The 20,193-nt window shown below is 54.0% G+C and overlaps 8 protein-coding genes across 8 annotated transcripts; 2 read left to right on the forward strand and 6 right to left on the reverse strand.

Moving 5' to 3' along the window:
• Positions 1-266: 266 nt before the first annotated feature.
• JCM15063_005517 (uncharacterized protein) lies at positions 267-704 on the reverse strand (the record flags this gene model as incomplete). The annotated part of the gene is made up of 2 exons (XM_076675738.1): positions 267-442; positions 554-704. 2 exons carry the CDS (start codon positions 702-704, stop codon positions 267-269), a joined length of 327 nt encoding a protein of 108 aa, XP_076536877.1.
• A 1,177-nt stretch (positions 705-1,881) lies between these two features.
• JCM15063_005518 (GRAM domain-containing protein) lies at positions 1,882-2,733 on the reverse strand (the record flags this gene model as incomplete). Its single annotated transcript, XM_076675739.1, has 3 exons — positions 1,882-2,060; positions 2,138-2,285; positions 2,359-2,733. 3 exons carry the CDS (start codon positions 2,731-2,733, stop codon positions 1,882-1,884), a joined length of 702 nt encoding a protein of 233 aa, XP_076536878.1.
• Positions 2,734-2,860: 127 nt separating this feature from the next.
• RFC3 (replication factor C subunit 3) lies at positions 2,861-4,593 on the forward strand (the record flags this gene model as incomplete). The annotated part of the gene is made up of 10 exons (XM_076675740.1): positions 2,861-3,044; positions 3,120-3,259; positions 3,322-3,410; positions 3,477-3,550; positions 3,623-3,719; positions 3,780-3,842; positions 3,916-3,997; positions 4,082-4,344; positions 4,420-4,485; positions 4,572-4,593. 10 exons carry the CDS (start codon positions 2,861-2,863, stop codon positions 4,591-4,593), a joined length of 1,080 nt encoding a protein of 359 aa, XP_076536879.1.
• Positions 4,594-4,826: 233 nt separating this feature from the next.
• On the reverse strand, positions 4,827-6,569 carry JCM15063_005520 (uncharacterized protein; the record flags this gene model as incomplete). Its single annotated transcript, XM_076675741.1, has 8 exons — positions 4,827-5,317; positions 5,400-5,574; positions 5,648-5,764; positions 5,839-5,909; positions 5,977-6,077; positions 6,136-6,225; positions 6,300-6,417; positions 6,497-6,569. The coding sequence occupies 8 exons, from the start codon at positions 6,567-6,569 to the stop codon at positions 4,827-4,829; spliced, it is 1,236 nt and encodes a 411-aa protein (XP_076536880.1).
• Positions 6,570-7,396: 827 nt separating this feature from the next.
• APL3 (Apl3p) lies at positions 7,397-11,257 on the reverse strand (the record flags this gene model as incomplete). The annotated part of the gene is made up of 13 exons (XM_076675742.1): positions 7,397-7,483; positions 7,563-8,618; positions 8,707-8,988; positions 9,069-9,182; positions 9,255-9,862; positions 9,928-10,033; positions 10,108-10,209; positions 10,275-10,404; positions 10,473-10,666; positions 10,731-10,839; positions 10,926-10,956; positions 11,051-11,144; positions 11,228-11,257. 13 exons carry the CDS (start codon positions 11,255-11,257, stop codon positions 7,397-7,399), a joined length of 2,943 nt encoding a protein of 980 aa, XP_076536881.1.
• A 330-nt stretch (positions 11,258-11,587) lies between these two features.
• Positions 11,588-12,981, reverse strand: JCM15063_005522 (uncharacterized protein; the record flags this gene model as incomplete). Its single annotated transcript, XM_076675743.1, has 8 exons — positions 11,588-11,627; positions 11,697-11,774; positions 11,834-11,891; positions 11,958-12,038; positions 12,109-12,212; positions 12,289-12,343; positions 12,411-12,643; positions 12,731-12,981. The coding sequence occupies 8 exons, from the start codon at positions 12,979-12,981 to the stop codon at positions 11,588-11,590; spliced, it is 900 nt and encodes a 299-aa protein (XP_076536882.1).
• A 228-nt stretch (positions 12,982-13,209) lies between these two features.
• JCM15063_005523 (class I adenylate-forming enzyme family protein) lies at positions 13,210-15,695 on the forward strand (the record flags this gene model as incomplete). The annotated part of the gene is made up of 10 exons (XM_076675744.1): positions 13,210-13,386; positions 13,469-13,921; positions 13,990-14,017; positions 14,080-14,154; positions 14,216-14,295; positions 14,367-14,724; positions 14,816-15,020; positions 15,093-15,156; positions 15,258-15,379; positions 15,464-15,695. The coding sequence occupies 10 exons, from the start codon at positions 13,210-13,212 to the stop codon at positions 15,693-15,695; spliced, it is 1,794 nt and encodes a 597-aa protein (XP_076536883.1).
• Positions 15,696-15,890: 195 nt separating this feature from the next.
• On the reverse strand, positions 15,891-19,790 carry JCM15063_005524 (uncharacterized protein; the record flags this gene model as incomplete). Its single annotated transcript, XM_076675745.1, has 4 exons — positions 15,891-17,441; positions 17,505-18,284; positions 18,357-19,382; positions 19,458-19,790. 4 exons carry the CDS (start codon positions 19,788-19,790, stop codon positions 15,891-15,893), a joined length of 3,690 nt encoding a protein of 1,229 aa, XP_076536884.1.
• Between the last annotated feature and the right edge of the window lie 403 nt (positions 19,791-20,193).

The raw sequence follows: 20,193 nt of genomic DNA on the forward strand, positions 1-20,193 counted from the left end.
GTATGCAGAAGGACTCGATATAGCCTGACCGTCATCGCAGTGCCGTCTGTCTATAGAATACAACATGTCTGCAGTATGTACATGGCGGTACTATTGGTACACGCAACACCAGCCTGCGCTATTACGTCTGGAAACAGATCAGTCTCGTAAGGTGGCCCTGTAGAAATTGAGAGAAACTATGGCTCACCTCGTCATGGAACCGGTTCTACGGCACCATGTTCCGAAAATTCCCTTCCTATGGACGCAGCTGCACTAGCTCGCGTTCGTCACCGATGCCTGCCCTCGCGGCGTTCCTTGTGCAGTTCGTTTTCGGTCTTCTCTATGAACGCTCGCAGCGCGCTGTTCTGATCCTTCAAGCTCTCATCGCGTCTCGGGCGATGGGTCGATCTAGTCGTCTCCTTTTCGAGGTGATGAGGTGGTTGGAATTTGGCATCGTGCTCCTCTGTTCCGGAAGCGCCACCGCAGAGAAAAGAAGGGGATCCCGAGATTCGGGCACGATCAGTTCATGGTTCTCGCTCACAGGGGAACGCCGGATGGGGGGAACGATGCTCACGAGTGGCTTGTAACAAAGTGTCGTATGCTCCTTGTTGAATGCGCGACACGGACCCATGCAGTGCTTCAACTCCACCAGTGAATACCTTTGAATCGAGCAACTTCTTGGTAAGGAACGCGACCAGTTGGGCCTTGACCAATGGTCCGAGCATCTTTGTTCGAGGCTCGAGGCGCAAAAGTGTGACGACGATGGCGATGCGAAAATGAGAGTGGAGGAGGCATGGGCTTTGTGCCGATCCTCGACGACGACGAAGGGCTGCCGAAGTACTTTCATGCCGAACTCTCTCGCCTTCGCCTTTGATCTCCCTGTTGGCGATACTACAGTACGCACGGTATATTCGTTAATTTATGCAATGCAAAAACGCGCATGAACGGCTCGCGCTAAAAAGGCGAAACCGTTGATGCGCAGCAAGGCATAAGCTCCGTTCATGCATCGAAAGTTCATTATGGAGAGCGCAAACTCCCTTCTACACACCTTTCGCTTCTCTGGTGCTCTCGCACTCTTGACCGCAAACTCAGCACCGCGATCGAATCACACGAGCTGTATCGTCACCGCCCTTTTGCACAGACCTGTGTTCATTCAACCCTCGTTCTTCCTTCCTTCGCGCCTTCAAGACGTGAGAGAGTCATGCCTCGACGCCAACCACCTTCACCTCTGAAACTCGTACCTCCTACCTCGACGCGGTGGCCACAATGGATCATCCCTAGTCGACCACCACCTACCTTGGTCCTCCCCGTACGGACGAGAAGTCTGAGCGTTGGCACTGGAATCGTCGTGACCGAGCTGCCAAGTGTTGGACAAATGCTTCGAGGGATCGAACATTCTGAAACGAGGCCGTAAAGAAACGCCTTGCAAAATTGCTCGTCATTCCCAAAGAGAAACGAACTTTTACCGCAGGTCAGTTTTGGATAGATGCTTCCCCTCTACCCTTGTTCCTGAACTAGTCACCCTTGACTGACCCTTACGGAAACAGAAACAACGGAAAAATCGGTTTCGAAGATTCCGCACGTTCTTCACTACACAGGCCCTCCAACAATATGTAACGACTATTTTGTGTTGTACCACCTCAGCTCGCACTCGCAAACCCTTTTTTTCGTTTCCCACCTCCCCTGTCTCATTACGCCATTGCTGCAAAAGATTATGTCAGTACGCAAATTAGCTTCAGAATCGATAGATTGCCACGACGCAGCTCTCAAAACACGGGTTACATTCGTTGTTGCTGACGAGAGGAGAAGAACAGACAAGGTTCGTAACAACAAGGGGAGAATTACAGTATATCTACAAACAGAAGCGAGGGAACGGGCTCGCACATACCAAGCGAGGCTTTTTCAGGCAGTGTACGATGGTGGGAGGTCGTTTCCGATCGGAGGTGGTAGAGGCGGCACGCCGGTTCTAGAGGCGGAGGGTGTTGGCAATTCGGCTTGAGACTGAACCGAGTCACGAGGTGGCGATGTTCGAGTTGCAAACACCCGATTTTGTTCCGGTTCGGCTCTTCGCGAGTACAGCGCTGTTTAAGAAAAAGAAAAGAAACCCGTCCCTCAGTCAGTGTGTTGCGAGGTGAAAAGCGTATACAGATCGACGGACGCAAATCTTCGCCTCGAGCTGAACCCGATCTCGAGGCGGAGGAAGCAGCGGGAGGAGCTGTCGCGATACGTTGTCGCATCTCGAGCACGGTCGAGTAGAAATCAAACCCTCCGCCTTCCTTGAAGTACAGCTTGAGTTCATGTGAACCCTTTTGCGATCAAACAAGTTGAACGATATCAGCTTAAGGGTTCGAAGGCGCAACAGAGGGATCAGAGCGCAACTTGGAGACCTCCTTCGGGTGCGGCGAGACAAGTCGCTTGAAAATTGTTGGCGCCAAAGAGGGGCTGGTTGAGTCGGATGAATTCAAAGTCGGGGTAGGGCACGCTGAGAGTGTCGAGCCGAGCGAGAGGTGAAGGCGCCCCACTCGTCATCGGGTCCGTCAGAGCCGGGGGTGAAACGTATACAACGCGTTGGTTCGTGAGATACACGCTGCCGCGTTCGACCTTGAATCCTGGGTCGGACGGTTCAACGGAACCAGGCCGAGTCGGAACGAGCGAGAGGCTGACTGCGCTCAGCGACAGGAGCAGTTTCTCTCGGGGCAACGGAACCGGCCGCAGGGTGTTGGCATCGAGCACGACCCAGTTGATGCTCGCCATCTGGGTTTACGAGCGAGATGAACGGGGTGGAGGCGAGTCCGGCGATCGCATCTGAGCACTCGGCTCTCGCGTCGCTTACTAGCTTGTTCCACCTCCACCTCGCCGGGACCGAGCTCGATCATTCGCCATGTCAGACACCGAGATGCAGTCTAAAACGCCTCGCTCCATCCCAACCGATGTCAAGGGCAAAGGGAAGCAGGGCGAACTCGGGTTGGCGACATTGCTCGCCGAAGACAACCTGCCCTGGGTCGAAAAGTACCGCCCAGTCACGCTCGACGACGTGGTCGCACACAAGGACATCATCTCGACCAGTACGCGCTCCTTTCCTGTTTAACGCGGTCGTCACCCTCCGGGACATTGACGCGTCTCGTCGTGCCGCCTCTCAGTTGACCAGTTTATCGCCAAGAGCCGTGTGCCCCACCTCTTGTTCTACGGACCTCCAGGCACCGGCAAGACTTCGACCATCCTCGCCGTCGCGCGCAAACTGTACGGCGATGGCAACGTCATGCGCAACAACTGTCTCGAGGTCAACTCCCTCTCTCTCGCTCGTTCTTCGAGATTATTCGCCCTGACCTCGGATTCGTGCAGCTCAACGCGTCGGACGATCGAGGAATCGACGTCGTGAGGGAACAGATCAAGAACTTTGCATCGACGCGCATGCAGGGCGGTGCCGGCAAGTGAGTCGTTCGTCGAGCCGTCTTTCTCTTCAGAACCTGACTGACCCCAATTGCTTCTATTGTCAGTGCTGGATTCAAACTGATCATCCTCGACGAGGCCGACATGATGACTCAAGCTGCTCAATCCGCTCTACGCCGAGGTAACCTTGATTTTCAACGAAAGAAGAACACGATTGTGGACCCCTCTCCTGACCCTGACTGCGCGTATACAGTGATTGAACAATATACAAAGAATGTGCGGTTCTGCATCATCTGCAACTATGTCAACAAGATCATCCCCGCGATTCAATCTCGGTGTACGAGGTTCAGGCGAGTCAGTTCTCCTGTTCCGAGTCAAAAGCACTGTGATTGACCGAGATGCAAACATAGGTTCGGTCCTCTACCAAAGCCAGAAGTCGAAAAGAGGTTGCAACATGTCATTGACGCCGAAAAGTGCATCTCGTTCAATAGTCGTCTCGTTGAAATGCCCTTAATACGGGTACTGACCGAAAAATCACCTCGACAGGTGTCAACTGACTGAAGACGGACGGCAGGCGTTGCTGAAACTGTCACGAGGGGATATGCGAAGAGCTCTCAACGTTCTTCAAGTCAGTTTTTCCCGTTTCACCACCTTCTCTTCTCGTCCCCTTTTTCCCATCCAGTTCTGATCGCGTTTACTCGGTCAATTCTAGGCATGTCACGCAGCGTACGAGTTGACGGATGCACAGACGGTGTACAACTGTACCGGGAACCCCGATCCGAAAGACATTGAAGAGATCATGAGAACCATGATGAACGATTCGTTCGAGACGGCCTACACGCGCGTCTCGAGTCTCAAGGCCGAGAAAGGGTTGGCCCTGCAAGACATCATTCAAGGGATTTACGATTTTGCCGCGACGGTCGAGTTTGGCAAGATCACGAGGATCTACTTTTTGGATCAACTCGCTCAAGTCGAGTTAGCCTTTTCTCCTTCTTTCTTTGTTTTCTTCCTTCCTTCCACCGGTTGCTCATGTTTTCCCCCTACGACCAGACATCGACTCTCGACGGGAGGAAGTGAGAAATTGCAGTTGACGGCGTTGTTGGGAGCGATGAAAAAGTGGGTACCCTTTGCTCTCTCTCTCCAGCTTGCTCACGGCAGTTTTTCGAAGGTCATTACCCGCTGACACTTTACTTCTGAATCAGCGCGATCGAGTTGAGCGCCTGAGAATGCAATGCTTGAGGCACGACATCACCAGCGATCCTTTTCTCGGAATTTGCGACCATTAGAGAGGGAGAGAGACGATCTCATCGATACAGGGCCCACCATCTGCCAATCACGAGACTTCAGGAAGAGCAACAATCTAGGCTTTTTTCATCGAGAGGCTATATGACTATTATACACGGAACAACAAGGGGATGAGCAAGGAAAGGAAGCGAGACGGCGGGGAAAAGTGTTTCTCAAGGTTCAGTTTCCTCCACCCGAACGACCTCTTCCACTACTTGAATCTGCATGAGGTTCGTCTTGCTCGATTTGCCCCTCAAACTCGTAGGTCTCGACAATTTCTCTCCTCCTCCACCTCCTCCACCTCCTCCACCTCCTCCTCCTCCATAACTCGAGAATGAAATCGTGGGTGGTTCGTCTATGCTCGGATCTCGGATCTTTTCCGACATGCGTTCGAGATCGACGAGTCGATCTTCTTGTTTCTCGGTCAAAGTCTTGCTTCCTCCCCATAAATCCAGGGTTGGAAGGGTCGAGGTCGGATCCGAGAGAGAGTCCGAGTGACCACGCGTGTTGAACCCTGGACCTCCTCCTCGACCTGGATGCGTTGGAGGCAACGAACGGTGGTGACTGTGAGTGTGAGGGTGATGCTGACAATCGTCCCCCGAGACGGTTTGGTTCGAAGATGCAGACGCCGTGACAATGTATAGAATAATGGCGTTGATGGAGACTGTCACCAGGCACAAACCAGTCAGTTTGGGGGGAAACGGTGGAGGGAAGAAAAGCTCGAGGGAAAGGGAGAAAGAACTGACCATCCAACCCGCAAGATCCGAGACAGACCCAACTCAATTGATGCCCGTGTTGTATCGTCAAGACGGCAATGTTGGCGAATGAAGTGATGAGTGCGGCGATCGCCGCGATCGACGAGTTGCGAGCGAGTTTCTGAGCTTTGTGCCACCGGGAACGATACACCGGGATTACAAACGCCTGCCGTTATGCACAATGTCAGTCAGGGTCCCAATCCTTGTGGGCTCATTGACGACTTCGGGCGGGAACTGACTGCCGTGAGGTATAAATTGACGATGGCGTCGACAGTCAACATGGGGACAGTTGCGTACAACTTGAGACCGATGATGCAGGCATCGTCGTGTTGCCTCATCTCAGAGATACGTCCCACCTGATCCAAGTCAACGCGGACAAGGCTGTTAGAGAGTCTATTACCAGCTCAGAGCTTGCGCAACCCGTACTTACGATCATGACAATCGCGACCCCGATCCAGAGGAGCAGGAAAGCACACGCGATCTTGTACTGTGTCGATTGCCCTACCCAATACAAGCAGGATCAGCGAACCGTGTCTCGCGTCTCGTGCAGTCGGCAGGAGGAGCTCACAACGGGGAATACGTCGGGTTGGAGTGATCGAATACACCGCGTACAACTTTTCGGACAGAAACGCGTAGATGAGAACCTTTGAGCTCGCATAGAGCATGATGCTACACAAGCGATCGTCAGCTGAATTCATGTGAGACGACGAATTTCTCGACCGCTCACCACCACCAGATACCGACCGCACAAGCTTGCGACGAAAACGAGGTGCCGACACCGAGGATCAAGACCGCAGACGCCCACACGAACAGTAGTCTGTCCAGGAGAAAGCCTGATCAGTGGCCGGGACGATCGGAAGAATTTCAGGGAACGAGCGCTCGCATACTTACGAATCGCCCAATACCGCCAGCACGAGCAATTTGGCGACTGGAAACCGTTTGATCTGACTCCAACCTATCCATCTCCGGGAGAACAAGGCGGCAAGAACCGCAACTGAAAGGAGGTAACCTGTGTCCGACGTCCGAAGAGTGAGCTCTTTGTTCAGATGGGCTGATAGCAGTGCTTCGTCCGTAGGATCGAGACTCACATGCGGTCACGATAGGTCGCCAATATTCTTGTCCTTCGGGCCACACATCTCGCACAATGTGGGAAGACTCCATTCGAAAAATGTTCTGTACGGCGAGGCGAGGGATGGCGCTCGCAAGCTGCTAGCTGCCCGTGACTGGGTCGTTCCAAGGTAGGCGGATGAGGCGATAGTTTGGTGCTGTCCTCGACACTGGTGAGTGCTTCCTCGACCACAAAAAGGCGAAGAAAGTGGTCATTCAACCCAAAAGATCGTCCAGAAGGCATCGCGGGGTAATTACAGCTTACAGGGGTGAGCAATAGCAACGACTTTCTGTTTCTGGCAGGTCGTTCCCGAAGCGGCATTCAACCCGCCTTTCAATCTCGCGTGGCTACCGTGCGTGCGAGAAGGCCAAGGCGATGATCCCCGACTCGGCACAAAAGACATGGTTCGGCAAATCCCTCGGAAGCGAAAGAAGGAAGTTCTCAAGTCGAGTTTTTAACGCCGGGATCGTTTTTCAATTTGTTTCATGTCGATAGCGGATCCCGGTGACAAGCCTCTGCTGATCGACAAAAAGGTCATCGGTCACAGGTGCAGTCTCGACTGCTGTACTAGCTTCAGCCTCGGGATCGGAAATGCTGAGGGACCGACCTATTTGATTCGCCGTATGCCTGGATTGGGTAGGACATAGTCACCTATCTTCCCGCTCGCAATGACAGCCTCGAGAAAAGATTCTCGGATGACGAGAGAGAAACGACGGTCGGTCGAAACGCTGTCGGAATTGATTGCGGTCGAGCATATTCAGCGCACTGGCCCTGTTTCGCCTGATTGGGCGACTCGGTCTAATGATCCACTACGCGGCATCTCTCAAGATCTTGTGTGATGCACGGGTCCATGTTTTAAGAACTGACACACGCTCGAGCTCTACCGCACTTCCAACGACTTGACCAGGAGTTCGAGGACTTCTTTCGAAACCGCGTTGTTTGTACTCCGGACGGTCAATCGACACAGCTGTATCACCGAAAGAAACTCAGTGATGGGTTTGGGGGGAAAGGAGGCTAGAGAAAAGCTCTTGAAACGATGAACTGACCTTTGCTTTCTCGTTCGGTTCCATCCTGAGGAGACAACCGACTTTACCGGACGACATGTGCAGAACTCCCGCCGCAACCGTGTTGGTCGGGTTCGGGTCGACTCCAGACAACAACCCCATTTTGGTTCCCGCAACCACACGCTGTTGTTTACCAACATCGACTCCTCCCGAATTCGAATCGACGTGAATCTTGAAAATCTTCTGAGCTTCGCGGGGAGGTCCTCCAATCTGTTTCCAACGCTCAAAGAATGCCGATGAATCGAGTGTGACGGGTTCGAGGAATTTCGAGATCCACACGGGGAGGCGTAACGTGAGCGTCTGGAGTGATCCGGCAAGGTACGAGATGTTGAGCAGTGGAGGTTCCGTAAACACGGAACGACATTCGACCTGAATGAGCTGTTGGATCTGACTGAGCGCAGACACGTGCGGTGAAGTGATCTTGGGCAACGTGACCTTGAGCGCGTCTTCGTCGTCTCCACAATCGACCGTGGCCGTGAACGATTCCAGCGCGACTGGCAATTTGTTGCCAAAGTACACTTGGATCCTGCCGAGGTTTCCGTGGAATTCGCATTTGACTCCGACTTGCAGTTGAGCATCCTCGAACAGGACTCCTTCCATGTTGTACGCCAACCGAGAGAGCCACCGATCCGCTCCATGCGTGACTTGCTTGCGGGCCGTCGGGGTCGTCGCGGTGGAAAGGAGCGGCTTCGTCGCGACCGACGGCGAAATCGCAGCGATGGGAGAGGTTGGAGAAGCGAGCGCAGGTGAGAGGGGTCGATCGTTCGAAATGGCCGGCGAACCCAAATCGAGTCCGGCGAGCGAAGCCATCACGTCCGTGTTTGCATGTCCGTTCGTGTTGGTGAGAGCCGATGGGGACGCAGACGATGCCGGGTCCTGTTGTTCGGCTTCCTCCTCGTTGACCGCGTCTCGAGTCTTGCGACGCCCGAATCCTTTGTACCGCTCGGCATCTTGACCCTGGTTGACCTCTTTGCCGCCAATGTACCAAGTCCGCTTGTCCCCTGTATCTCCCGTCTTCTTGATCAGTCGGTTCAGCAACTGTTGCGCAGAAACAATGTCATCTCTTGACAAGTCAGCTCACGCCTCTTGATACCCGGCCTGAGCGAATGGAACAATGTAAACTCACAGCACTCTCGCGTTCGGGGAAAGGAGGCATCTCGTCCACAACGACTTGCAAAAGCTCCTCGTCGGGTAAGTTGGCGATCGCGAGGTACTCGCAAGCTCGTTGTTGCAATTCGGCATCGAGAAGTCTCGAAGATCGTTCAAACACGGCAACGAGTTGTTCTCGAATCTCGGGGAACAGGTTGAGCCACTTGAAGTAGGTCGTCAACAATAACGCTTTCGTCGAGTTCGATAAGAGGTTCGAGCGAGAATGCAGGATGTGAAATTGTTCGATCGGCGAGCGGCCCTTGTTACCCCGAGTTCATCACGTTTTTAGTCGCCAAGTTCGGAACGGGCATGCTTACGGAGACAGAAGGTAGGACTCACGGGTTCGTCGGCGATCAAGTGACCATATTCACCGAGAATGTACGCTCCGACCTTGATCAGATTCTCGTGAACCGCTGGCCTGAGGAGCACGTCAAAGATTTTACGCGCAGCGTACTTGGAAAACACAACTATGTCAGATGAACATTGCTAGCTGGACGAAATGCAGGTTGAGGAGAAAGAACTCACTTCTTGAAGCTCTTCCGTGTTGGTGACGATCTGAACGATGCGGTACCAGACTTCCTCGCCAACGTGATCTCCCGCTGAAGCCATCAAGGACAAGATCGTATCGATGTACCATTCGTACTCGACGGCAAACTTTTCCGTCAAGATGGCAATCTTGAGGACCATCTCTTCTCGAAGCGTGTAATCGGCAACGGCGAGGTACTTGAGCAACTCGCCCACGATCAACTTGGAGTTGGACGTGTCACACATCGAGTACAACAAGTCGAGTCCTCTTCGTCGTACCGAGATGTCCTTGTCCCGTAACGACTGGATGATGGTCGTCTGGTGTCGTTTGATCGGTGCGAGGTTCTCGCTGCGTGCGGCGAGATGCGCCATCGTGTCGAGTCCCAAGTACCGTACGTTGGTTTCTTTCGACATGATGAATCGACCGAGGAGGTGCGCGGCAGATTGCACGATCGTCGATTCCGTATCGAGGTGGATCGCGAGGTTGATCGCTTCGAACAGGACTGCATTCTGAGCGTTGTTCTGTTGCACGTTCTTGTGCGTATCGCCTGAGTTCTTAAGAATGCGCTCAAGCACGTTGTGCAAGAGCTGTCGGAAGGTCGGATCATCTGGCGAGCACCCGTCGAGTTCATGTGTCAGTGGTTGCTTGGGCGTTGACTATGTCGAGACTCACCAGAAGGAGGGTAGTACTGCAAAAGTCGCAACAGTTTGACTTGGAGCCAGGGCACCGGGATCTTGTAGTACACGTAGTCACTCGAAAACTCGTTCTTGAGAACGATCTGTTTTCAAAGCGTCGGAACAACCAGGATTGAACTTTGAGCGCGAGGATTTTTGTGGGTCCGGGGATACTCACCTTGCTGAGCCGGCTAACCGCTTTCTGGTAACAAATTGCGTACGCTTCGAGGTTGTCCTGAGCAAGAGTCAGGACGAGACTTGCCACAGCGAGAGCGACCCCCTGCGAAAATGATCGCAAATGTTCAGGAAGGAAGGTTTTGGCTTTCGGTAGGGGAACAAGCGCACCAAGTTCTGATCGTCCAAGATTGAAACGATTCGCAAGGCCCATTCGGCGGCAGGGATGACGTCGGGATGTTTGCGATACAGTCGCAGCAAGGTGAGAGCGGCCTTTTTCTTGACAAAAGAGCGCGAGGTGCTGTTGCGAGGCAAAGAGCCTTCCGTTAGCAAACACCAAGCGAGAATCGAAAGGAGTTTTCGACTGACGGCGAGATCAAGAGGCGGTGAACATCGGGCGCGAGGGCTTCGGCCATATCGGCACCACCAATGTTGGCGATCGCGTGCAACGCGAGACAATTGGTAGTCTCGTTCATGTCGTCGAGATCCTTACGAATCGAGTTGACGACGAGTCGAATAATGTCTGAATTTTCATGCATCAGGAGCGTAAGGGCGAGGTAACCCTGTTCAACACCGTGTCAGTTTTAGTGCGTCTCTTGCCCTCTCTCTCTCGGAAATAGTGCTCACGATCTGTTTTTCCGAGTACTTGGGCGACGAGATGAGGTTGACTGCCTCCATGTGTCCGATATCGACAGGGTAGCCCAAGATCGAGGTAAAGATGATCTTGCTAATGTACCTGTGGTTTTGGGTCCATTCACGGGTTCCTTGTCAGCGAAACGTCCTCACGTCGCACAACGAATGAAGCGAATTCTAAATTCGTACTTTTTCTTCTGACGTCCATCGAGGTTGGCTTCTGTTTCAAGGTCGGGACAAAGAGTGGTGCATCATCCCACAAGGGTCGGTCAATCCGCTCGACCTTCAGGACCCAAAGAGAGAGGGATCCACACCTTTGAACTTTTGTCGAATGTGTGCCATCTCCTTGTTGATCCGTTTCTCTTCAAGTTCGCGTACTCGGCATGACCTCAGATCGGCAATGTATTGCTGATTCGAAAGACGCGCGTTTGCAACCCGATCAGCTTCACCCCTGAGCGTGTAGCCGATGAGCGAGAGAGTGAGGTACGTACGGTGAGACCTCGCATGTCATCTTTGACCATCTTTGAGTAGTGGGGGAGAAGCGACGTGCGCTAACTCGTGGAATGAATCGAAGCGGGGGAAAGCGCGACCTCGCGGGCGGGCAACGACGATGAAAGGAAGCCTCCTAGTAACCTCGCTCCGAGAAGACGTTCGAACCCGGACTCGAGAGAGTGGTGAGCCGAGTTTATGCCAGAGTGACGAGATGCGGTGAAATCACCGACGCGCGACTTGCGCGGCGGGGCATTTCACGATCATTCCCTGCAGGCAGAAGTAATCACGAGCAAAGGAGACACGTCAAAGTCCTAATGAACTTGTGCAAAAGCTAACGAAACAAAAAGAAAAAATCTGCTCTAATGTCCGCGGTATACCGGTTTCCGTTTCTCGGCAAAGCTGTGCGCATCCGTGATCTCAGGTGTCAGCAGGTTCTATGCTTTCGGACACGAGGAGGAGCAGACTTACGCTGCGAGTCCTTCGAGACGATCACGAGTGTGCAGGATCGTCTGGTACGACAATCGTTCGACATGGAGTCCCGATTCCCTGCGAGGTAATGTCCATCAACAGACCATTCCAGATTCAAATGGTGTAGCATTACGCACAAGTCTAGCTGTGAACCGACGTCGACAGCAGTTTTGGCGGCGCGTAGTGCGAGAGGTCCTTGAGGTCGAGTGTTTCCGGAATTCAGTACCGTTTAAAGCTTTGTGTAAATAGATTGACGCTCACCAGCTTGTAACATTTCGCCAACGACTTGACTCGCGGCCTCACTCGCAGTCTGACCGTCCTGCGCAAGATAGTTGACGATCCCTAAAACCCGAAACAGTCAGCGCAGAAAGACTCGAGAGAATGATTTTGGGTCAAAAGTTTAAAGCATTACCTCGAGCGTGAGCCTCATTCGCATCCATGATTTTGGACGTAAAGATAAGGTCTTTCGCTTGCGAGGTTCCAATCAGTCTCGACAACCTCTGCGTTCCTCCAGCTCTAATAGACCACCTCGCATGAGCGTCAATGGAGCGTCCTGTGGGGCGTCTTCTCGGAATGAAGTTTCGTCGCTCACCCTGGAATGATGGCGAGCCTCGTCTCGGGCAACCCAATTTTGGAAACATTCGAACCTGTGAACAACTCGGATCCTGGTTCAAAGTGGAGAAAAAAACAGGGTTTCACTGAATTCGAGTTTACCGGCAACCCGCAAATCGCAAGCCAACGCGAGTTCGAGTCCCCCTCCAAGTGCGGGACCATCTACCGCGGCGATGGTAGGCATGGGCAAATCTTCGAGTTCAGTCAACAGTCTGCGCAGGTTGTAGATGAACCTTGCCACCTCGAGCTCGTTCATTGATTTGCGTTCTTTGAGGTCGGCTCCAGCGCAGAACGAACCTGCAACTGCCGATCGCAAGATGACTGCTCGAGTCACTCTAGAAGCTCATTCAGCATAACGTCAACATCGGTATATCCAGTCACGGCGCCTGGCGAAGAGAAAGCGAGCGAGAGAGCAGACGGACCCATCGAAGCGGATCTCTTCAATCAAATGCCTCAGTTCGCTCACAACTTGAACACTGAGTGCGTTCTTGGCAGAGGCACGGTCGAGCTCGAGGTAGGTCAACCCTTCATGAGTGTTGGAGCGCTTGATAGAAGCTTGAGGGGACGAAGGCGGTGCAGAGTAGAACCGGATCGCGAGTGCAGTCCGAGTCGTGCGCACTGATCGAGTGGCTGTATTCAGGCGTGCTGAGAGAGCGAGAGAGTTTGACAGCATGTTATTCGCGAAGACTTGGACAGGATCAACCGAATGAGTGATCGACAACGACTTGAAAATGTGGGGGACCGCATTTCCCGCATCTCGGCTTTCGAGAAAGCCCGGCAGAAAAGCGGAGAGTCGTCTTGTCCCTCTGCTGTCCAGTCTCGTCCTCTACCGCTTGCCAGTACCTGCCTTGGCGCCACCTCGAGACTACAGTATCCCCGCACGAGCAAGTCACGCTACGCCATGCCAACGAATACCGACTCGCCTGCTCCGCCTCGCAGGTCGCTCCAAGAGTGTCACCAGATCCTGACCGGCCCAGGCATGCCGTGGGAGATGGAACCCAAGCTGATCAAAGGTCGCAACGTCCGCGTGTACAAGCAATTGGCCCCTTCGGTGCGAGACTTCTGGCTCGCGAGCAAAGTGCGTTACTCCTGCCTCCCTCTCTTCTTGCTCGTCCATCGCAGGAGATTCCCCTAAAACTGGTTCCGTTCGACGCTTGCAGGCTCATGGCAACAAGGAATGTATCGTGTACGAGAACGAACGGTACACGTTCGAACAAGCTCATGACAAAGTTCAACATCTCGCGCACGTATTCCACGAGCGAGGCGTACGCAAGGGTGACCGAGTCGCGATCGCGATGCGCAACCTCCCCGAATGGATCTTCAGCTTCTTTGCCGCGCACATGCTCGGAGCCGTCGCAGTCGCCGTCAATGCTTGGCTCACTCCCGACGCACTGGCCCATGTCCTGCGGTTGACCGCACCCACGCTCGCGATCGTCGACGAAGAACGAGCCGTGCTCTTCAAGACTGCCCTCGAGTCGCTCGGTTCCAGTCGCTGCAAATCATTCATCGTTGTGCGCTCCGACGCTCGTCCACCGGCCGGATTCGAAAAATACGAAGACGCTCTCCGGGCTACGACGACGCGGACTCTTCCCAAAATTGAAATCTTGCCCGAAGTGAGCATCTTGTCCTTTCTAGTATTCAGCGTCACCCGTTCGCTCACGTCATTTCTTCTTGCTCAAAGGATCCCGCGATTTTGTTCCTCACTTCTGGTTAGCCGTGCATCTCAGCCCTCTTCTACAGTCATACACACACTGATCCTCGACACATATAGGTACTACGAGTCTGCCAAAAGCCGTTCTAGCGACACAGCGGCAATTCCTAACAAATCGCTTCAACACGAGCATTGGCAAGTTTCCTCTTCTGCCTTTCCTGTTTTTGTGTCCTGACCCTGACCTCAAACGCAACAGCTTCGGCTCGTGCCTTACTACGGCAAGGCCTGCCTCTTCCAGCACCCGATCCCAATGCGGAACAACGTGTTGCTCTCATCGTGCGTACGAATCCCTCGATTCCAAGCTGCACCTCTTGTCCTGGAAGACTAAGACTGGATTCTCGCCGCAGACAATCCCGCTCTTCCATGTGATGGGATGTCATTCATTCCTGATGCTCGCAACGGCGATCGGAGCCAAGATCGTCCTCATGCACAAATTCGATGCCGTTCGAGCCGCCGAGATTGTCGAACGAGAAGGGGTCCACACGGTCGGAGGAGTTCCTCACCTCGTCATGCAAATGTACGCACAACTCGACCCTCACAAAGCGACCAAACTCGATGGGTTCTCGTTCGGAGGTGGACCCGCCGCTTCGAGGTTACCGGGAGATGTCAAGAAGAAATTACCCAATGTCAGTCCTGCTCAAGGGTACGGGTTGACCGAAGTCAATTCCGTCGCGACATCCGTTGCTGGAGAAGATTACGTTCAGCGTAAGTAGTCGAAAAGGGGATTTCTCCTTCTCTTCTTTCGAGTCTGTCTTTCTTCCTGACGCATACTTGTTTCTCGTGTGGGTGTGTTCAGGTCCGTTGTCTTGTGGTCTCGCTGCACCTTCAGTCGACCTCAAAATCATTCCCGTCGATTCTCCAAGATCCGTTTCAGATTCACCTTCTCTCGCCGTGGGCGAGATTGGAGAAGTGTGTATCGCAGGTAGCAACGTCGCTGAAGGGTACTACAATGATGAAGCTGCTACAAAATCCGCTTTCGATCAAGATGGCTGGTTCCGTTCGTACGTCAACAGAAGAGGAGACTCCCCTTTTCGCTTTTCTTGACACGGGACTGACCTCTTGCACTTCTTTAGTGGAGATGTCGGTTACCTAGACGCTGATGGATTCCTATACATTACCGATCGCTCAAAAGACATGGTCAGTGGTTTCGCCATTCCGTCTCTCTCTCGTTTTGTTCTCCACTTCTAGAGTCATTGACAACCTCTCTTTAACCCCACTGTTTCTACAATCATCAACAGATCATTCGGTCTGGTGAAAACATTGCTTCGGTTTCGATCGAGAATGCCATCTTTCAACATGACGGGATCAAGGAAGTCGCGGCGATTGGAATGCCAGATGAATTGCGTGGTGAAGAAATCGGGTAAGCTTTACTACCTTCTTCCCCTTCCCCCTGGAAGAGCGTTCCCGGAATCTTCAGAATTGACAATTCTCTTCGGTCTTTCAGTGTCGTCTGTGTTCTCGATCGTTCAAGTCAAACTCAACCTCCAACTGAAGAGTCCCTCAAAGCACTCGTTGGTTCACTCTTGCCGAAACATTGCATCCCCGCCATGATCCTCTTCTCAGATCAAGACCTTCCTCGAAACGCGACGGGAAAAATCTTGAAAGCTCAAGTCAAGAAGTTTGCTTTGGTCGAATGGGAGCGTCGACAAGCATCTCGAACGAAAGCAAAGTTGTAGAGGAAAAGGAACGATGAATCTCTTTGCATCATACAACTCAGAGGCAAGTGTAGTACATATGTCATGTCGTAAAAAAACCCCAACAAGTCGTAATTCAGTACCAAGAAAAACACAAGAGTCTTGAGTCGTCAGAAGAGAAGCAAAGAATAAACAATAAAGAGGGTCTAAGGGAAGAGCGAAATGCAAAATTAATGATTACTGATCTCTAGCGATCCTCGTGCGCTCCCTGAAACTCTCTGACATGGTACCTGACGCTGAGCTTGAAGCCCAACTGTTGCCCCACCCCGAAGCGAGGGTTCCAAACAAGGAACTCGATGGGGCATTCGTTCCATTCCGGTCATGGGTCGAAGGACCTTCGCTAGTTGATCTCTTGACTGGTGAAGGCGGAGAGATCTGTATCGGAGTCGGAGAAGTCGACATGGCACCAGGTTGATGATCTGGGAATGGAGATGCTGAGGAACGGTGAGACGATCCTTCGACCGATGACGACAACGCAGGGGTAGCGATTTGTTCCCGCAAACGAGATTGAGACGGTTTCGAACGCAAATTTGTCGCCGATGATCTCCGCGAGAGGGAACCACCATTGCTCGTGGAGGACGATACCGAGAGGAACCCTTCATCGGCTTTCAGTTGAGCTTGGAGCGCCGAGATCGCGCCGAGCCCGCTGGACGTCGTTGCGGGACTCGTTGAGAGTGCAGAGGAAGCGGAAGAGTCGGCAACGACGGTCGTCGGCGCGATCCGAGTAGGTTCACTGCTCAAGGCGAGGGTGGCAGGAGTCAAAACTCGATGGTGCGGGTTCGCGATCCCATGCGCGAGGAACGTGCTCCGAATCGACGAATCTGACAGTCCACGTGGCCGGAGCTGCCGTTCAAGCAGAGTCGAAGGAGCTTCACTCGGACTCGGGATAGAAGGATCGTGCGAGGTCGGCGGCGCGTGTGGGATCGAGTCCAAGACGGCATTAGTGGTGGAAGAGAGCGCAGGTCGGTAAGAGCTTGCAAGGATGCGCCCGAAAGGGAGATAAGAGGATGCCACCGAGGCAAGTCCCGGACTTCTCGATGGTATCCTGCGTGGTTGTGGCATCGGGGTTGCAGCGCTTGTTGTCGGCTCCACAGATGGCAAGACGACCCAGGGATCGGCCTGAACTCGATTGCTCGAGCCAGCAAAGATTGCAGAAATGTCGCGCTTCGGTGCATCGGGACGTGTCACAGCAGGTTGAGACGGAGAAGTCGTCCCGGTCCCTTCGGCGGACGACGTCGTGGAAGATCGAACCGCTGCTTTACCAAACTCGACATTGACAGTGGCCGATGTAACGGCGCTGTACCCGCCTCGTTTGGGCGGTGCTCGAAGCTGCGCCGAGCTAGGACGACTCGTCAAAGTTGGATGCTCTCCAGGTGAGAGCGTCGATCCGAACAGTCGGGAGAGGGGGGCGAGAAGTCCGCCAGCCGTGCCTGCTCTGTTCAACGCCTGGTCTGTCGGGTCGGCTACACTGCCCTGCAGCTCGTCGAGATCGCCGAGTCGTGATGCGAGCGCAGGCTCGAGTTGAACCCGATTCACGAGTGAACGCAATCGCGAAGCTTCGAAGAGTAGGTCGCGAAGGAGCTTCACGAGTGAAACGAAATCTTTGCGGTTGATCAGAGATTCGGTCGAGGATTGCTGCACTGACTTGCCAGGCTCTTTGAGAGCGGCAGCCCTCTCCTGCTCGAGAATACGCCGGAAGCGATCTCGCATAGAGTCGATCTCGTTGACCTGCAAAGCAATGTCAGGAACAGTCCAGCGCTTCAAGTGCAGTGACGTGAATCCACAACATACAAGCTCTTTCATGTTTGCCTGGGCCACGTGTTTGACGTCTCCACCGGGAAGATTCTGCTTCGCGAGTCGTTTCGACTGGGTCGCAATGTCGGCGGTCTGAAGGCGAGTGAGCAGTTTGACCACGTGCTCGATGAGTTGACCTAGAGCAGCTGTGCGTTGCTCGTGGGCAGTGGTACCCGACACGACATGCGCCTCGAACAATCGTTCGTCGGATATTTCCGACACCGATGCATTCGAGGCAGCCGAGTGATCTTTTGGTGACGCGGCGAAAGATTGTCGAGGATACGTTCTCGGCGAGCGATGCGGCGTCGAGGTTAGAGAGAATTCCTCCGCGAGCAAAGGTGCGGCGCCCACCGCTAGAGATGCTAGAGGAGAGGTTTGGGTTCCCGAGTCGACCGATGGCAAGTATGGTCGTCGCCGATATCCGTCAGCGGTATCGCGCAGACCGAGAGGCAAACCCAATCCGGAATGTGCAGATGCGAGAGAGTCGGTTGCTGAATACGAAGGGACGAGCGGAGCCTGAGACGATCTCCTGCGATGGCCAGGCGTCGATTCGCGGAAGGAAGGCGAAACAGGATTTGAAGGCTCGTTTTCGGGCACGCCTGGGAAAAGAGAAGGTCCAAGCGAGAGAGAGAGGGGGCGATGATGTCTGCGAGGCCGGCCTGTCGAGGTGTCGGGCTCTTCGCTTGCATTCGAAAATATGGACGCAGGGCGAGTTGGAGGGGAGTAGCAACCGCTCGGCGAGTCTGGAACGGGTCCAGTCTCGATGGCAGCGGGTGGCTGTCGGTAACAACCGAAACCTGTTCAGAGACAACCCATGCACTATCGCGCAAGATACGGAGGACGACTCACACCTAACACGGACTGAACACTACCACTCATGTCCATACTGAGCGATCTTCTGTTGTGGCCGCGACCTCTGCCGATCGGAATCTTGCCCGAATTCAGGGGGCCCGAGCTGCTGTTCGCGCCAACGTGGGCGCGCCGACCACGTAGCGAGCTGCTCCTGCGCACGGCCGAAGGAGGTCTGACCAAACTGTCTTCTGTATAGTTCGGTTCGAATCGGCTTGTCTGTGTAAAGTATGGCGAAGTTGAGCCTCTATTGTAGGCGAGAGCTGCAGGAGATGCGGGAGCAGGCGACAGATCATGCTCGAAGCCTGACTGAGACAGTGACGGAGAAGTGACGGAAGCGAGGGGTGCAGAGGCTGCAGAGAGCAGTGACAAGCGTCGTTGATCGAACTTTGTCGGCGGGTCGTCTTCATCATTCTCTGCGCGCCTGACGTCCTCCTCGTCCTCCTCGGGCACGACGTCGCGGGCTGCGAGGGTAGATCTTAACTCGATCTGCTCGTCCCGGGTCGACTCCAGCAGTCCGTGTAGCTCCATGCTCTCGGACCTCAGCAAATTGTTCTCGGTCACGAGATTCTCTACCAGCTTGAGCAGTTCTTCGGTTCCGGCGTCTTCGTTGACTTTGTTCGTACCTTCGTCTGATCCCGGGCGTTCGTCATCCCCACGAGCAAATTTTGCCCGCACCTGGGCAAGTGCTTCTCCGCTCTTGCGATTCCTGAGAACTTTGTCCTGCCGCATCTCCTCGAGATCCGCGATGGCAGTTTGGAGTCGAGCTTCAAGCTCGTTCGCTCGTTCGGTGATCTTCTTGGCCTTGCTCTCTGCCGCGCTCGCCCGTTTACGTTCGGCTGCAAGTTCTTGCAAGGTGTCGTCGTACGTTCGTTGCAGGTTCCTCAAATTCGTCGATGTCGCAACGAGTTTGCCTGCATCTGCCGAAAGACGCGAAATGGTTTTGCGGTCCTCTTCGAGGGAGACGAGGAGCGCGCGGTTCGAGCTGTCGGCTTGCTCGAGATTCCCAACAGTCTCTTCGAATCGCTGAGTGTCAATCATGATTCAAGAGGTCAGTGAGAGCACTTTGGCCCGGGCAAAGAGAATGGCAGGATCGCATACCCGCTGTAGCTGGTTGTTCTCCTTGACAGAAGTCGACAGTCGATTCAACAATTTCTGATTCGAACGCTCCATCGAGTCAAGTCGCTGCTGCAACGTGCTCTTCTCCTGTAGCAACGCGACGCCTATCTCTGCCGCAAGCTTGAGGTCTGCCTCGAGCGGATTCGGGTCGGCACCGCCTTCACCCTCTCCAACTCCTTCCGTACTGTTGCTTCTGAGCCTCCATGACGCGGGCGAGTGCTCTCCAGACAATCTGTCGGCGGACCTGCGCTGGATCGATCGAACGATATGACCGTAGTCTTGAGGAGGTGGAATCGACGAGGTCGAGGCGGTCATGTTTGGCGAGAGAGGCGGCGAGCCTCCTCGGACCGGAAACATCCACGTCGAATACCCGTCTGTCTTTGGGCGCGTGTTGGTAGTCGAGTGGACCGACGGCAAGTTGAGGGACAGCGACGAGACGCGTCTTGCGCGTCGAAAACCTAAACTCTGCAAGGTCCCCCTGAGGTTTGACAGTGCTTGCCATCGAGACTCGAGCTCCTTGGTAACCCTCTCGCTTCCCCCTTTCCCCACCACATTCGGAACAAGGTACGTTTCAGACCGCCTGTCCGGTGAGTCTACTGTAAAGATACAAGCGCCGAGGCCGCGCGTCGACGTCTCGAAGGGGGTCAAGCCACCACCGGTCGACCCATTCGATAACCCCAAACGACTGCGTACTGTACTGTACTTGCCTTCTCGCCAG

Source organism: Sporobolomyces koalae (genome assembly GCF_050403365.1).
Source record: "Sporobolomyces koalae JCM15063 DNA, S_koalae_JCM15063T_v1_ctg2, whole genome shotgun sequence".
Taxonomy (NCBI): domain Eukaryota; kingdom Fungi; phylum Basidiomycota; class Microbotryomycetes; order Sporidiobolales; family Sporidiobolaceae; genus Sporobolomyces; species Sporobolomyces koalae.